We start from the raw sequence: 16,297 nt of genomic DNA, 5'->3' as shown, positions 1-16,297 counted from the left end.
AAAAATTGTCCATGTGTGTGACTTACATCGGTGGCCATCAGCTCCTCCTGGTCATCAATGCTGGGCACCGTGATCTCTCCCTGACTGACGAAGGCGAAGTCATATGGGTTGGTGGTGATCAGGAGCATTTCTGGGTACATAGAATTCAGAAGGTATGTTTTACATTATATATAATGTTTATGTTCCATTAACTTCTAGCCCGTGAATTGAAGGTTTTTTCTTACCAATTAGATCTGGCTTCTTGTTAGACATGATCTGATAAAAAATATGGTAGCTCCTTTCTGCTTTTAGCTGGAAAGTAACTCTAGATTTCTCCAGAAGATCTGCAATGGGAAGAGGGCATTGGATGTAAAATGGTGACATTATGAAGTGACTCTGGATTGATTTTGGAATTTCGGATTATTAGCTAAATGTCACCAACACGTTGAGATGTCAGGAGCATCACCTGTTACAGCTCTACAAACATGATTGTGGCTATTTTCCTCATGTCAGGAAAGAAACGAAAGCATTTCTAACCCAGGACATGTTCATTTCTCAGGCAGAAGATCCTTGACATTTGAACATGTTGAAGTACATCTTCAGATAATCTCTGCAATTCCTTGGCAGTTGCCACAGAATGATTAGCTCCTGCCTGAAGCAGGTAAAGCACACAGTAGACGATGGCTAAGATTGGCATCAACCACTGGCATGTTTGGCAGCTGACGGGTGTTCTACAGGCTGCAAGCTCATCAGGAGCTTTGTGGTGTTTCAACAAGCCATCGTTTGTCGTTCTTGGATTCTGTTTAAGAGGTCCTGTTACTCACATGTTTCAATATCAGCAGAAGCCAGCTTTCCTGTGGTACCAAAGTGGATCCTGATGAATTTACCCTTGCAAGTGAAAAAGATGATATCGTATTCAAAGGTTGAAGTTCCCCAAAGCGATGCCGTTGATACAAGTCATGTGCTCTCTGATTTTTAAGGCAAGACCCGCTGTGACCAAGGCACTTACAAAGCGAGAAGAGTTGTCGTTCCTCACGGTCTTGGCGTTGCCAAAGGCCTCTAAGAGGGGGTTGGCACTGATGATTTGATCTTCCAGTGTCCCCTACAAAGGAAATACCCATTGGGGAGTTGACCTGAGAACCCAGGCAGGCGCCTAAGTGCAAACCATGGCTCCCAGACTCACCTGCATTTTGCCGGAAGTAGCTTCCTCCTTCTTCTTCTCCCCAGTGACTGCAATTGTTGCGAAGTACTGGATGACCCGCTTGGTGTTCACAGTCTTCCCTGCCCCGGATTCTCCGCTGCCCAGCAAAGACCAAGCAAAGGGGAACAATTAAGTTCAGTGACAAGTGAAAGTACTTCCACCATCGATGCTTGCTAGTTCGTCCGTCAATGCCTACGCCTCTCTGTCACCATCCTCCCCAGATGCTTCTCTTTGGGCTTCATAGAGCGCATCTTGTTTGTGTTGCTTTTCAATGACAGGAGATAGAGAAATCCATCCACTGTTCATTTAACACGTATCGCTAGAGGCCTTCAATGAGCTAGGAGTTTTTGCAGACACTAAGGCTGGGGACTTGAGGTGTCCACAAAGTGACCAAAGAACAACCATATGATACATGAAACCACTTGTAAGACACTTTGCCAGGAGATGCACTCATTCTTCAGCTTTCTTAGGCTAGGGACCACAATGGGGTCTTTGCAGGAATAGACATTCCTCAATCATCCTTCAAAATGAACCACCAAACGGCTCTGCTATCAGAAGGCGAATGTTGCTGACTCCCTGAACTATGGTCTGCTCAGGCGCCGTGATGGGGTTTCATCTCCTACTGCAAGTGCCCTAGTCCTTTCTCGTCAACAAAGGCATCACTCAGGCCTTGGATTTTTTATATCCTGATGCGATCTGAGTCCTGCAATAAAGGGAAAACATGACTCACTTCTGGGCTGGTTGTGTCATTGTTTAGTTTGGGGGCATCGACTAATTTCTTCCCTTGTCTTTCAAGGTCCCCATTGAGAATAAAATACTAATAAGTCAAAGAGCCAGCATACATACGTGATCAGGATGGACTGATTCTCCCGATCTACAGGGGGAGAACATGGGCAGTCAGTGTCATTATCAATTACATAAACAAAACTTTCCACAGAGACACTTGGGGCACTGAGCTGAAGTGCCCCTTTCAGAGGAGCCTGTCAGTGTAGTCTTGTAAAGTTACATATAGGATTATTCCTAAGCCTTTCAAGTTGGGGAGGAAAACATCAAATGTCTTCCTTTCTCAAGTTGCTTAAACCGCGCCCCCCCCACCAATGTCTCCCTGGAGGTGCGCCCGCTACAGCCCTACAAATACGATTGTGACACTTTTCACCATGTCAGGGAAGAAACGAAAGCATTTCTAAACCAGGAGATACTCATTTCTCAGGCAGAAGATCCTTGACATTTGACCATTTTAAAGGTAGCCTTTTAGGGTTAGCAAGAAGAGCAGTACATTACAGAGCCAGCACATTCTGCAGCTGTCTTCAAATTGCCATGGCATGGTGTCCTCTGAGTGAAGCATAGAGCTGAAGATGCTCAGAGGAGTCTGGGCCATCGTTTAATGGGTTAAACGTATTAATAACACTCAGGTTGAGATCGAGTTTCTAAATGGGCCAGAGTTTCCAAATAACCACACACTACAAGGCTAACTCTGAGCCGTCTTCCCAAAAGTGTTCTGTTTAGTCCAACAAAAGGCGGAGTAAGAGAGCATGGCTCCATCCAGAGAATTAGATAAAAATAAATAAATAACAATTCCTGTTTCTTTTCCTTCTAAGACCTGTTTATAATCTCAAAATACCATCTTCATTCAAGAAGAGGATATTATGTGTGGCCTCTGATGGTTTCAAGTGATGATTATGCTTCTAAAAGTATCTAATTTATAATCAATAAGTCATTAGGCTCCAAGGATCAAACACATTTTAACACTTCTAATTCGACCATATGATTCACTTATTTGAATAATCTTATTCACTTGGTATTGGATAATCTTATGCTTCAATTCACTTGTTATTGAATACTCTTATTCTTATTTAAATCTATAAAATAGATCACGTGTTTCCAAGCCAGCTGACTATGTAAACAGTATTGGAGCAGCAGCAGTATTGGGTATAATCATGAATTTGGAGTCGGGAGAACGGAATTACAGTCCTCGCTTTGATGCAATCTGCCTCTCTGTGCTTCTTTGGTCACCTCTTCTTCACATCGAGGGAGCTGGATTATTTCTAAAGGTCTTTGTGACTCCATGAGACGCAGCAATTCTTTGGAAGACAGTTAAGCCACTCACCCGTCAGCATGAACTGATAGGCGTTGTCGGAGATGGAGAAGATGTGGGGCGGGGCCTCCTGGCGCTTTTTGCCTCGGTAGGCGGTCACCACCTCTGAGTTATACACCGGCAGCCACTTGTAGGGGTTGACGGTGACGCAGAACAGGCCCGAGTAAGTCTGCACCCGAATCAGAGAGAGGGAAATGATTTCCTGGGGACCGTAACCACTACTGGTTTTCAACCAGCAGGAATCACCTGCCCGAGTATAAAGTCAGGAGGATGCGCTCACGTAGATCATCCAGGCTGCGTAGCGCTCTTTGAGGTTGTACAGCACGGCGGGCTCGTGCAGGTGGGTCATCATGGCCATGTCCTCGATCTTGTCGTACTTGGGAGGGTTCATGGGGAACACCTGGTCATCTTTAACTGTCACAGTCTGTCAAGGGAGACAAAGGAGGCCAGCTCAAAAAGGGTTGAACCCGCTTAACCTAACCTAACCCCAAACCCTATCCATCCCCGGGTGTTTTACTCACAGCACCACCTTCAGTCTTGGCTGTCACCTTCCCGCCTTCCCTGCTTTGCACCACGGCTTTCACGAAGGACTCCTTAGCGTCCACCACAAAGACAGAGGACTTGGCGTCGAAAGGCTTGTTCTGGGCCTCGATCCGCTCCTTCTCCGACTTCCGGAGGAAAGGAGCAGCCTCCCCAAAAACCGCCATCTCCGCGTCGGAGCTCATGGCTGCGGGTCACGGTTGGCAGCCCAGGTGGGGACCCTGTGTGGCAGAGGCAGAAACGAAATGCTATACATTCAGAAATCAGTCTGTTAGATTCATATTAAACCAAGCACACATGCTTTATTCCCTGGCTAATCGGACACTTAAAATTGCATTTGCTACAACCACCTTCCTGGCTGCATTGTAGATGAAATGTCAGGCTTCTGTGTAATGTGCCAGTGCTGACAGATATCAATCCTGCACTTGGAAAGAGACGGCTGTTTCTGGCTCATCCACCGTGGTGATATTTTAGCTGCTCTCTCCGTTTCCTCTGGGATGAACATGGACCTTTGTAAATTGCCTACCCTTAGCTTACCCTGAACGCAAAACTAAGAGGTGTTCACCCACAGAAGGTGTTCCCAGGTGCCTTCCTGCATAGGTTCTTTTCTCCCCACGTGGGTTATGGACCCCCAGAGGGTGGAGAACCCTTCACAGGGACCACAGGCTGGCAACCAAGAAAGCGCTCAGAGCTGGCTTGGCTTGGGGGGTTCAAAGAACAATGGGAATATGTGGTTAAAATTCAAGGAATTATTTTGCCCAGGTGAAAATCTTTGGACTGTGTCCCTTGAGATTTATAAAGGCTAACCTCATAGAGAGGAGAGCCAAAACACAGGGGGCTGGGCATGGCCCTTGTTCCTTTGTTAACATAAAACATCAGCTACAATCGATTTCTTAGCCTTTCCCGTGAAAGCACAAAGCACTGAGTAAACTTTGGTTTTTGTGGATTTTTACTGCTTCCCCACTCACGCGGCCTGCAGTGACAGATATCACAAGGTCCTTTGTTTTCCTGAAAATGCTCACAGTCATTTTTCAGACCGTGATACTTTTCTGGAATTTCCAATTTATAGATCGTGAAATGAGATGCCCACTCTAAGCATCTCGTTTCCCCCTCCAAAGTAAAGATTCCATCGATTCTGCGTATTCATTGGAAGTGGAAGAGGATTGAGTAAAAGCTGTGGTCATTGACCTGTCCTTCGTAAATGAATGGTAACATCTGGAAAATGTTGTATTGCACGTTGGAATTAAAACACCCCAGAGACAAGCTACAATGTTGGATGTGGAAAGAATTCTATATAAAATCCCCCCAAATTCTGAGAAAGCATATTCATGCATCACAAAGATGTGAATTCCTGGAAACTAGTTCTGAAGTCCCCCTCAGAGTTTTCTTTGTAGGACAGCATGATCAACCATTAAGTTCAAGTGCTTTTATTTCTCTTACTTGCGGTACCACCACCACTCACCACCCACCTCTGACCGACCATTCTCCACACCACTGCAGAATTTGCCTTGTATTTTGATGGGAATGAGAAGGGATGGGGGTGGGGGGTGGGATAAGGAGTAAGCTCTTACCTTACAGATGAAACCTTGAAATGGGTCAGAACTGTGAGAAAAAAAGCATGTTTCATCTGATTAAATTCTAGCAAGTTCCCCCCCAAAAAAATAGCACAGTCCCCAACTATAAAGGTGGAAGTGAGTAGACACACTGACTTAAATAAAATTGCTACAGAGCAAGCACCCTGGTGCCTCCTGAGAAGGGCTGCCAGGGACCACAGGAACAAGGATGTGTGGCATGCACACAGGCAGCCAGGCCTGGCTTTCTGCTGCCCATCCCTCACTGTCCTCCCGACAAGCCCTGTCCTCACACACACTTACCTTGAAGCTTTATGAGGAAAGACAAGTCAGACTCATTCCAAGGCTACTTTTATAGGATCAAATATGGAAAACACTTAGCCTCCTCCTCTTTCTTAAAACGTATTTGGCAAAACAGCTTCTTGGCAATGAAGGTCTCCAAGCATAATTCCCCTCATATTAAAGATGTTTGGATATAATTAGAAAGATTGCCTCTCACATTGGGGTAAGTATATGAACCAATCTCCTATAAATAATTTGAGCGGTTGGCAAGCTGAAAGCGATCTGCCTTTGGAATAATGTAAGGTGTTGCTTCAAAGGCAGTTAGGTGCTGGAATCCCTGGACTTTGTTGCCTCCCACTGCTCTTTCTGTTTCCCAAGGTTGCCTCCCTGGCGTCTTTGCAACTTCCTGGCACGATGGCGAGCTTATTATACTTGGGAGAAAAGTTTCTGCTCTTTTCCAGAGTGTTACAAAAACTTGATGGCAGAGGGGGGTGTTGGTTTCGGTGGGGGGAGCCTTTGCAATGTATTGTGCTTTTGCAAGGATGCTTGGAAATGTCATTTTTTTAAAGCGGTTTCACGAAGAGAAACGGTAGAGAGACCGTTTCTTTGGTGTCCTCCAGTTTTCTCTGATTCATGGTGAAATCATCACTCCCACCTCAGACTTGCTCCCAAATTGCATTGCCTTGCCAGGCTGAGATATCCCGCTTCTCCTGTGTTCTCTGTGCAAGTTGTTTGCAATTGAAACTTGGTCTCTCCTGTGAAACTCGCCATGGCAAATTTTAGGAAACAGGACAGTGTCCTGTCTGAAGATGCAGGCTCTAGGACTTCTCCTCCCTCCTACCCATGGTGTGTATATTTCACATTTTTCTTTCCAATAATAGGTGAACGTTAATTTTCTTCTCATTTTTCAACAGTAGATGTAATACAATATGGCAAATTAGACATCTGAAAAAATAGATTTGCTTTCTTGACTCCGTGCCCGTGTATCTCTTTATATCAGTATTGTCTGCCTGGGACTGGCACCAAGTTTGCTTACTGTACACTTGTCTGCACTCACAGACATCTTATTGCACTTGGTTTTTGATTGACTTTGGTGATAGGCAGGTATCTGGGGATATTGGTTGCAATGGTCTACCCGGCACTCTAAGGGGTTATCTATGTCCAACTGCTCCTTTGATTAAGACAGCGACTGCGATTGGGGGAAAGGAGAGATGCTCCCCAAGTCACACAGCGGGCTAGACCCGGAGCGCCTGACTTAGACGCCAGCCTGACCACTGGTCACTTTCTTCCACCTGGCGTAGATTAAGGTCCCAAGAAGGGTCCTTTAGCAGATGTGCATCTGAGAGATGGTTTCCTAGACAACCGCTAACCCATTTTGGTACCACAGGTACATTGTTTTACTTTCTTATACTTCTGTCCTTTTGCTAGACATCTGTGAAATGTGGGTGAGGAACCTCCTGGAGAGGGAACAGTTCAATACTTTATGGAGGGTTTGATGGGAACTTTAGGATGGCCTTTCTCCTTGATTTGGGAAAAAAGTTTTCATAACTAAAAAGAAAGACTTTGGGGTCATTACCACCTATTTGCAAGGTACTAACAAACATGAACGAATGACAAGAACAGAGCAACAAAGTGCCCAAGAATCGAGACTAGCGATGCCACACACTTTCCAGAGGAAGTCCAGTCTTAGGCTGCGAGTCCAATGTAAAAAGTGCTAACCATTTTGCCGTGTTCAACTACTTCCACAAAGACTTCATGCTTGGTAGACTAGGAAGTCCATGAAAACAGGAACACCTCACGGAGACAGATTGCTCCAGTGGCGGTTTGCAACCCTGGGCTCACCCGTAGGCACAATTGTGAGGATGGCGCAGGACGGGCCAGGGTTTGGTTCTAGTGGACACACGTTTGCTATGAGTCGGAACCAGCTGGAAGGCGGGTAAGCACAGTAACAATTTGGAAATAAATTGTCTTGGTTACTTTAATGAGGCAGGGTTAGTGTGGGCTATATTTTGAGTCAATCTCTTTTGAGATATCAAAGAGCTAGTCAAGCAAGCTAAGAAGCAGAGAGAGGGAGGAAGCATGCCAAATCACATGAAAAACATATTTGCTTTCGTGACTCCGTGCCCGTGCATCGCTTTCAATAGAAGCTCAAAAGCAATAAGTACCTTTCTCTAAAACTGACAGAGCGAAAGCCTTCCCCGAGAGCCAGCACCCTGAACTTGGACTTCCAGCCTCCTAAGCTATAAGGGAAAAGATTTGTTTGCGAAAGCTTCTCGCCTGGGGTTATTCTATCACAGACCATGTCAGCATCCGGCATGTTGTCATCAGTGACCCAGGTCTTCACGGGCTAAGAAGAGTGTCCTGGGTTTGTAATCTTGACAACAGCGCTTAAGCATGGAGAATAAATGAGCCAGAGTTTGCTCAGAGTCACCTCTATGAGAAATAGAACTCGGGCTGTCCTTCGCCCAGACTTGGAACACTAGGTTCATGTTAGGGGAAGTGGGAGCGTTCTAAGATTTACTAAACTATTGAGGAGAGATGAGACCAAAATGGACTTTCAGCTTTTTGTCCGTCAGAACAGGTGTGCTTTCTAAGTGAAACTGGTATCATCTTGAAGTGTTACCTCGGACCTAAAACAACAGGGAGGACATAAGGATGGCTCTTAGTAGCAGGTGGAGTGTTGCTGCTTCATCGCCCTGTCATGATTCAAAGGTCTCAGCACTTCAGAAGAGAGAGAAAAAACAAGACTTATCCCAGGATGCCATTTGAAAATTACCCCATACTCTTTTATTTCCTTTGAATGAGGTAAAATAGGCACTAGTTACAGATTGAAATGGCCAAAGATTTCACATTCTGTGCTTCTCTGTAGCCATTCCATAGCGTCACGACTCAATCACTCTTCACTGATGATCTTGGTGTGCACCTCCCGGCTCTTGACCCGCAGCTTGTTGACCTGGGACTCGGCAATGTCGGCCCGCTCCTCGGCCTCCTCCAGCTCGTGCTGGATCTTGCGGAACTTGGAGAGATTCGTGTTGGATTGTTCCTCCTGGGAATGAATATAGAATCGTCAGGAACCTGTAGTATGCATATTTCTAGACTGTGTATAAAGGGAAGAAAGGACCTGTCATCTGCCTCAATTCTAACTTACAAGTTGGATTAGACCAGAGCATGCACATTGCTACAGATAAGAGCCCACAACACAGGGAATCTGGGATAGATAAACCCCTCAGGGACGACAAGGAGAGTAGAGATACCAGGAAGATTAGAGGATGGTGGGGGGAGGATGAGGGAATCAATCACCAGGATCAACCTAGAACCTCCTCCCAGGAGGACGAATAATGGAAAAGTGGGTGAGGGGCGATGGAGGATGATGTAAGACATGGAAAAAATAATCTATAACTTATTAAGGGTTTGTGAGGGAGGGTGGGAGATGGAGGGAGGGAGGGAGGGGGAAGAAATGGGGAGCTAATATCAGGGAAGAGAATGCTTTGAACATGATGATGGCGGCATATGTGCACATGTGCTTGACACAATGGATGAATGTATGGATTGAGTTAAGAGATGTAAGAGCCCCCAATAAAAGTATTTAAAAAAAGAAGATGTTGCCTTTGTTGAAATTATATTTTAAATAAGAAATACTAATCCTCTGTGAGTAAGGCTAACTCGTTCTCATTTCTAGCATTGTGGGTTTGCATTTTCTCCTTTGCCCTGATTAAACTAGTTATAAGTGTATTCGTCTTATTAAGTTCTCCACAAAAAATTTAATCTTAAAAAAAATTTTTAATCTTACTACTTATCTCTCAAATGAGAATTTAGATCATATTAAACTAGAAATTATTAAATATTATTGAAATTATTCTATATTCTATAAATTATAGAAATTATTAGATATTATTGAATTACCAAATTAGGAATTACTATCCCCAACTCATCGATTTCTACCTTAATCTTTAACAGTATGTCTTAATTTAATTTATTGTTGTTATACTTATTATTTATAATTTCTTAATTGGATGGTCGATTTTTTCATTTATTTTTTACTCATTATAAAAGCATTTTAAAACAGGGAATTGACCTCCAAAGATAGCTCTGACTACATTCTATAGGTTTGTATGAGTACTATCTTCTCTGTAATTTATTTATAAATAATAGTTATTTCATAATTATACTCCTTTATTTCCACTTTAACCTAATACTTATTTAGGAAAGTTTTAAGAAATTAACATTTGTGTACATTGGAAATTTTGTTTATATTTTCTCATCACATTCCAGTCTTATTACATTTTGTCCATAGAATGTGCTTTGTATTTTTTAAATTGTTGAGAATCTTGTGTATTGAAAATGTATGCTTAAATTTAATTAATATAAAAAGTATACTAAATCAATCATCATGAAAGTGTTTCTGTAAAGAAGTACACTGTCTTCCATAGGCAACGAGCTTTTTATAAGGAGAGATGGTCAATATACTGATGTCTTATAAGCAGTGATGAACCTGGGGGCTTCTTTATTCCTGTCCACCCTAGGGATACTTACAGCCTCCTCAGCTTGTCTCTTGTAAGATTTAACTTTGGCCTGAAGCTTATCTACCAAATCCTGAAGCCGGAGAATATTTTTTCGATCTTCTTCCGTCTGAAAGATTATAAAAATAGCAGGAATTGACTTTAAAAGCCAAATGACCAGGGCACCCTGGCATGGGAGTACTTGACGTACATTGGGAAGAGGGTTTAGCTGATTAAAAAAGAGCCATACCTGGTAGGTGAGCTCCTTCACTCTTCTCTCGTGTTTGCGAAGACCCTTGACAGCTTCAGCACTCCGCTTTTGCTCATTCTCAACCTCTCCTTCCAGCTCCCGCACCTAGAAAGCAACAGGCTCATTTGGACAGTGACCTAAGGAAGCATTGGGGACAGATAGCAATAGGCAGGTATTGGGAGACCCACCCTGGCCTCCAGCTTCTGGATCTGCTTCTTGCCCCCCTTGAGGGCCAGCTGCTCCGCCTCATCCAGCCGGTGCTGCAGGTCCTTCACCGTCTGCTCCAGGTTCTTCTTCATCCGCTCCAGGTGGGCACTCGTGTCCTGCTCCTTCTTCAGCTCCTCCGCCATCATGGCCGCCTGACCGGAACACAAAGGGCCAGTTCAGAGAGCTGAGATGCCGCAGAGACATTCCAGCTTGACCAGCGCTGCGGCGTAGCCGTCCACTCACATCGGTGATGGCCTTCTTGGCCTTCTCTTCTGCGTTGCGGGCTTCCTGGACAATGTCCTCCATCTCTCCTTGCAGTTGGGAGATGTCCGTCTCGAGCTTCTTCTTGGTGTTGATCAGGCTGGTGTTCTGTTTAAAGATAAGTTCTTTTTTTTTATCTTGCCACCAAAGGACTTAATAGTGGCTCTTAAAAAAATTTTTTTAAGGAAAAACAAAACAAAACTTGCAAGTCACAATGCCCTTCAATATGAAAGAATTTTGTTTTGTGATACCATTAAATAGAACAGAAATGCTATAAAATACTAAGTATCTCCAAGCATGTAGTTTACAAATAGACTCAATGGCCAGTTGATAATTGTATAACTACCCTTTACCACTCATGGAGCAAAAAACTATAACAGATGTTCTTAACATTCCATTTCTTCACAACAACAAAAAATGTCAACGTTGAGAATAAGGGCCAATAAAAAGAGTGCTACAGTATGATGTGGACTGTCTCAGAATGTCTTGGGAAGTGAATAAATAATTATTTAAAAGAAAGACAAGAAAGATAATGTCAGTAATACACTGAAAACTTGGTAGATGCCTATAAAATCTGGAGCTCATAAGGAAAACTCAAGCTGGTCATTTCTGGGACACGTATCATCTACTGAAGGGAGGGGGCGGATTCTTGGCGCTGAACCCCACCTGGGTGTGCAGGAGCTGGACGCGCTCACTGGCATCCAGCAGCTCCTGCTCGGCAATCTTCCTGCTCCTCTCCGTCTGCTCCAGAGTGGCCCGCAGCTCCTCGATCTCAGCCTGCAGCAGGTTGGCTCGACGCTCCACCATGGCCAACTGCTCCCTCAGGTCCTCCTGGCCCCGCAGAGCATCGTCCAGGTGGATCTGGGTATCCTGCGCCATGAACACCGTCATTGAGACACCAAGTCCGCAGAGTTCCACTCACCTCAATTGCCGGGGACGTGCCTGGACCCCTTTACCTTGAGGATGCCCTGCGTGTTCCGGTAGTTCCTCAGGGCCTCGGCAGCCATGCGGTTGGCGTGGTTCAGCTGGATCTCCATCTCGTTGAGGTCTCCCTCCATCTTCTTCTTGACCCTGATGGCGTCGTTCCTGCTCCTGATCTCGGCGTCCAGCGTGCTCTGCATGGACTCCACCACGCGGACGTGGTTCCTCTTGAGCTGGTCGATTTCCTCATCCTTTTCTGCAATTTTCCTATCGATCTCCGACTTGACTTGGTTCAGCTCCAGCTGGATGCGCATGATCTTTCCTTCTTCGTGTTCAAGAGATGCCTTCGTGAGAGGAAGGGGGTGACGTTAATCAAGAACCCAAGCATTCTGCGGTTTTAGCGGTACGTCTTGCTTGCATCGTTTTTATTCAGTCTATACAGATGGGCCACATGTATTTATTTTCGAACGTGTGTTTTTGGGTTTTTTAAATCATTTTAGTGGGGCTCATACAACTCTTATCCCAATCCACACATACGTCAATTGTGTAAAGCACACGCACACATGCATTGCCCTCATCATTCTCCAAACATTTGCTTTCTGCTTGGGACCTGTACCTCTGCTTCTTCGAGTGCAGCCTGAAGTTCGGACTTTTCTTGTTCCACCTGCTTCTTAATTTTCTCCAGCTCATGGATCCGCTTCCCTCCCTCCGCGATCTGCTCCGTGAGGTCAGAAATCTCCTCTGTTGTTTTGGGTCAAAGACAGGTGGGGAATCGGTCAGAGGTTGCCATGAAAGGAAAGCTCTTCCCAGCCGTGGGCCGTATGGAAAGCGAAAAGAACTCACGCTGCAGGTTCTTATTTTCCCGCTTCAGGGTCTCCAGGTGGTCCAGGGACTCCTCGTAGGCGTTCTTCATCTTGAACAGCTCGGTGCTGAGGGAGCGGGCCTCCTTCTGAGAGGCCTCCAGTTCCGCGTGCGTCTCCTCGTACTTCTGCTTCCATTCTGCCAGGATCTGTGAGACACAGCAGTCAATGACAGCAGAAAACCAAGCGCACTGCCATCGAGTCCCAGCTGACTCATGGCGACCCCCTGCAGGTTTCTGAGTCTCTAAGTGGAAGTAGTGCTGCACGGAGTTTCGAACCGCTGTCCCTGCGGATCGCAGCTTAACACGTAACCGCTACTCCACCAGGACGTCCACAGCAGGAGAGGCCAGAGGAAGATGGATGGAGCGTAAGCTATCCCCACAAGTCACCTTGTCAAAGTTCCTTTGCTTCTTGTCCAGCGCTGCGCAGGCCGCGTTGGTTCTCTCCACGTCCAGCATGAGGTCCTCCACCTCGTTCTGGAGCCGCTGCTTCGTCTTCTCGAGGGAAGCGCATTTGGCGTTCACCGCCTCCACGTGCTCCTCGGCTGCCTGCAGCCGCTGGGCCAGCTTCTTCCTGAAGAGTATGTGTATGTTTAGAGAGAAGGGAACCAAACCACAGGCTTTGGAACTGTCGCCCCCCTGAAAGGTGCTGGAAACACCCTGGTGGTGAAATGCCTTATCCAGGTGGCAACTCTTGATGGGCTCCTTTTTGTGGACCAGACACCTGAACCCGCTGCCCTCCAGTGCATTGGGGCTCCTCACTGCCCGACAGCCTCGGTAGGGTTCCTGAGACTAAGTATTTATAGGCGCAAACAGTCGCACCTTTCTTCCGTAGAGCGGCTGGTGGGCTTGAATCGCAGACCTTTCGGTCAGTAGTCCAGTGCCTGAGAAGTGCAACAATGCTGAGACACCTGTGAGCTCACTATGTTGGACAAATAGCAGTAAGACTTCTACGTATTCGTGAAATTATCTGTTATTCTTTGTTTCCTCAACTGGATTTCAGGCCTACAGGGCAGGGACCATGCTTGGCTTTATCCCTGTCTTATTCTCAGTGCATGAAACCCAACATGCCTTCAGTAGAGCTGCCCTGTAGGGTTTTCAAGGCTGTAAACTTTATGGAAACGCATGATCACATCCTTCTCCCAGGGAGTAGCTGCTGGGCTTGAACCATGGACTGCTTGGCTACCAGCTGAGGGCTTCATCACTGCACTGCTAGGTGTGATTAACCCAAAACCCACGGCCATCAGGTCAATTCCAACTCACGGCGACCCTTTACAGGGTTTTTGAGGCTATGAATCTTCAGAGAATCAGATTCAAACTGCCCACCTTTTAGTTAGCAGCCCAATCCATGGGCCACTATGTCACCAGTGTGTGGGAAACTCAGCTGCTCGGGGGGCATTTGTGAACTAATTCTCCACACCTCCAAAGGTGGTATCTTTCTGACTCAAATGTTCTGTCGTTTCATGTCTTGGTGCACATACTTGGCCTCCTCCAGCTCCTCTGTGCGCTGGATGGCGTCCGTCTCGTATTTGGTCCTCCACTGGGCCACCTCGCTGTTGGCCTTGGACAGGGCCCGCTGCAACTCGGCCTTGGACTCCTGCTCCTCCTCATACTGTTCCCGCAGCAGGTCACAGTCATGGCGCGAGGACTGCAGGGCGTGGGCCAGGGCATTCTTGGCCTGCCAGAGTCAAGGGAGAAGAGCAATGGTGGATGCAAACCGAGGCCAGGGCGTTCTTGGCCTACAGAGACAGGCTTTCATCTTACTGGCTGGTAACAATTTAATTCTTAAGTTTCAGTCCCCTTTTAAGGTTTGGTGTGGTGTTCTCCCTGTAGGGCCAGGTCACTGGGGCAGTGAGGGGGAGGGAAAATAGCCACCTTTGATTCTTCTTCAAGCTGCCTCTTTAACTCCTCCAATTGTTGTGTGAATGCCTGTTTGCCTCTTGATAACTGAGACACTAGCGCTTCTTTTTCATCGAGCTGTCGTGAAAATTCACCTAATAGCAGGGAAGGGAGAAAGGGCACCATTTTTTTAAAGCGATGAAAAAATTCTGCAGACCTGTATTAGCAATCCTTTATAATTCAGACCCTGCCGCCCACCCCCCAATTCAGTTCTCACATGATTGAGGATTTTTTTTGGCATCTCCATGCTCAATGGCAAATTTCTAATTTGGGGGATGAAAGTTAAACATTAGTCTGAATGAACTAAATATAGCCCAAATTCTTTTTGTTCTCGCTATAGCTAATGCTTGCCAGGTCAGATGATATTGTGCAAACTCTGATGGCGATGACTATCCAAGAAGGGAGCTAGCTATGAGATTTCGTGGGCTGGTGGTCTAGCAGGAATCTACTTCATTCTGAGATGGATTTTACAAAGAAGAAGCTTGAACTGAAACAGACCCCACTAAAGTGACCCCCTAATTCAAACACCTCCTCTGGGGACCACAAATTCAAGGCCTTTGTGAAGGAGCCTGGCTCGGTCCTATTGAAGCCTTTTCCTCCAGCAGCATCCAAAGTTGACCGTGTATGTAGGTACCGTGAGCGTCTGAGTGCATCGGTGCATCACACGTGTGTTCAGCTGCGTTTATGACATTTTCACATGACCAACTGATTTGTTCTTAGCCACACACTCCTCTCTCCTAGGTGTCATGGAAGAGGGGGGATTACCAGATTCGGTCTGCAGGCGCCCTCGCTGCATGGTCAGGTCATTGATCAGCCGCTGCTGTTCTTCCTCCTTGGACTTCAGTTCACTCACTTGGTCTTCTAGGGTGCGGCACATCTTCTCGAGACTTCCCTGCATGAGCAAACACATAAGCACATGAAGACTTTGGGGGCTAGGCCTCTTTGCAAAGCAAACACATACAATATTTATTTTGATATATACCCCCACAACAAGGTGTCTTCCTTAAGATGTCATGTGGTAGACAAGAAATCTCTCTCTCTTTAGATTTCAGGCTTGCTGAACCAAGTTGGGAATATACCTGGGAGTATAAAGGAAACGGCTCGCGGCGAAGTTCCGTTCAATTTTAACATAAGCATTTATGGAATTATGAATAGCGTGTGGACGATGTTCTAAAGTCAAGATTCTGTAAGAATCACATGGTAGTTCTTCTAAAAGCATAGGCTGTTATGGTTTTTGCTTGTTGGGCAATTATTATCTCCGATTGGAGACCTGAAGAATACAGACAACCTACATCCAGAAAGTAGCACTAACATATGTTACTTATGTGACTGAGCTGCACCTTCTTTTATTTGTTTTTTTTCCCTATGTTGAGTGGAAATACTACCAATAAACATCTGATTCAAGTATTGCTTACTTCTCTGGATTACTGTTAGCAACAATAACGGTGTACACCAACTGTGATGTGTACATAAAGGATTGTTGTTGGTAATAACTTTTTCATCACCTATATATAGTACCTTGGCTTTGGAGACCGTCTCCACATTGCTGGCCAGGTCATCGATCTCCATCTTCATCTCACTCTTCTCCTTCTCCAGCTTCTGCTTGACCCGCTGCAGGTTGTCGATCTGCTCCCCGAGCTCGGCCACGCTGTCCGCGTGCTTCTTCCTCAGGGTGGCCGCGGTGGCCTCGTGCTGCAGGGTGGCCTCCTCCAGGTCCCTGCGCATTTTCTGGA

General features: G+C 45.9%; 2 protein-coding genes across 2 annotated transcripts in view; both read right to left on the bottom strand.

Moving 5' to 3' along the window:
- MYH1 (myosin heavy chain 1) overlaps positions 1 to 4,000 on the bottom strand; it is a 24,203-nt gene extending 20,203 nt beyond the window's left edge. The window contains exons 1-9 of the mRNA XM_004709349.1: positions 3,797 to 4,000; positions 3,556 to 3,699; positions 3,288 to 3,444; positions 2,027 to 2,054; positions 1,163 to 1,277; positions 989 to 1,081; positions 804 to 867; positions 225 to 323; positions 27 to 130 (exon numbers count right to left, since the gene is read on the bottom strand). Coding sequence (XP_004709406.1) covers positions 27 to 130; positions 225 to 323; positions 804 to 867; positions 989 to 1,081; positions 1,163 to 1,277; positions 2,027 to 2,054; positions 3,288 to 3,444; positions 3,556 to 3,699; positions 3,797 to 4,000 — 1,008 coding nt within the window. The remainder of the gene's footprint in view (positions 1 to 26; positions 131 to 224; positions 324 to 803; positions 868 to 988; positions 1,082 to 1,162; positions 1,278 to 2,026; positions 2,055 to 3,287; positions 3,445 to 3,555; positions 3,700 to 3,796) is intronic.
- A 4,561-nt stretch (positions 4,001 to 8,561) lies between these two features.
- MYH2 (myosin heavy chain 2) overlaps positions 8,562 to 16,297 on the bottom strand; it is a 26,260-nt gene continuing 18,524 nt past the window's right edge. The window contains exons 22-35 of the mRNA XM_013006295.2: positions 16,083 to 16,292; positions 15,330 to 15,456; positions 14,541 to 14,659; positions 14,147 to 14,343; positions 13,056 to 13,239; positions 12,650 to 12,815; positions 12,423 to 12,547; positions 11,842 to 12,150; positions 11,552 to 11,755; positions 10,868 to 10,993; positions 10,606 to 10,776; positions 10,418 to 10,522; positions 10,202 to 10,297; positions 8,562 to 8,714 (exon numbers count right to left, since the gene is read on the bottom strand). Of these exons, the coding sequence (XP_012861749.1) occupies positions 8,562 to 8,714; positions 10,202 to 10,297; positions 10,418 to 10,522; positions 10,606 to 10,776; positions 10,868 to 10,993; positions 11,552 to 11,755; positions 11,842 to 12,150; positions 12,423 to 12,547; positions 12,650 to 12,815; positions 13,056 to 13,239; positions 14,147 to 14,343; positions 14,541 to 14,659; positions 15,330 to 15,456; positions 16,083 to 16,292 (2,292 nt within the window). The remainder of the gene's footprint in view (positions 8,715 to 10,201; positions 10,298 to 10,417; positions 10,523 to 10,605; positions 10,777 to 10,867; positions 10,994 to 11,551; positions 11,756 to 11,841; positions 12,151 to 12,422; positions 12,548 to 12,649; positions 12,816 to 13,055; positions 13,240 to 14,146; positions 14,344 to 14,540; positions 14,660 to 15,329; positions 15,457 to 16,082; positions 16,293 to 16,297) is intronic.

Source organism: Echinops telfairi, unplaced genomic scaffold, assembly GCF_000313985.2.
Source record: "Echinops telfairi isolate 266 unplaced genomic scaffold, ASM31398v2 ScPeMD7_2010;HRSCAF=2546, whole genome shotgun sequence".
In the NCBI taxonomy this organism is placed as follows: domain Eukaryota; kingdom Metazoa; phylum Chordata; class Mammalia; order Afrosoricida; family Tenrecidae; genus Echinops; species Echinops telfairi.
This window is presented reverse-complemented; position numbering and strand designations above follow the sequence as displayed.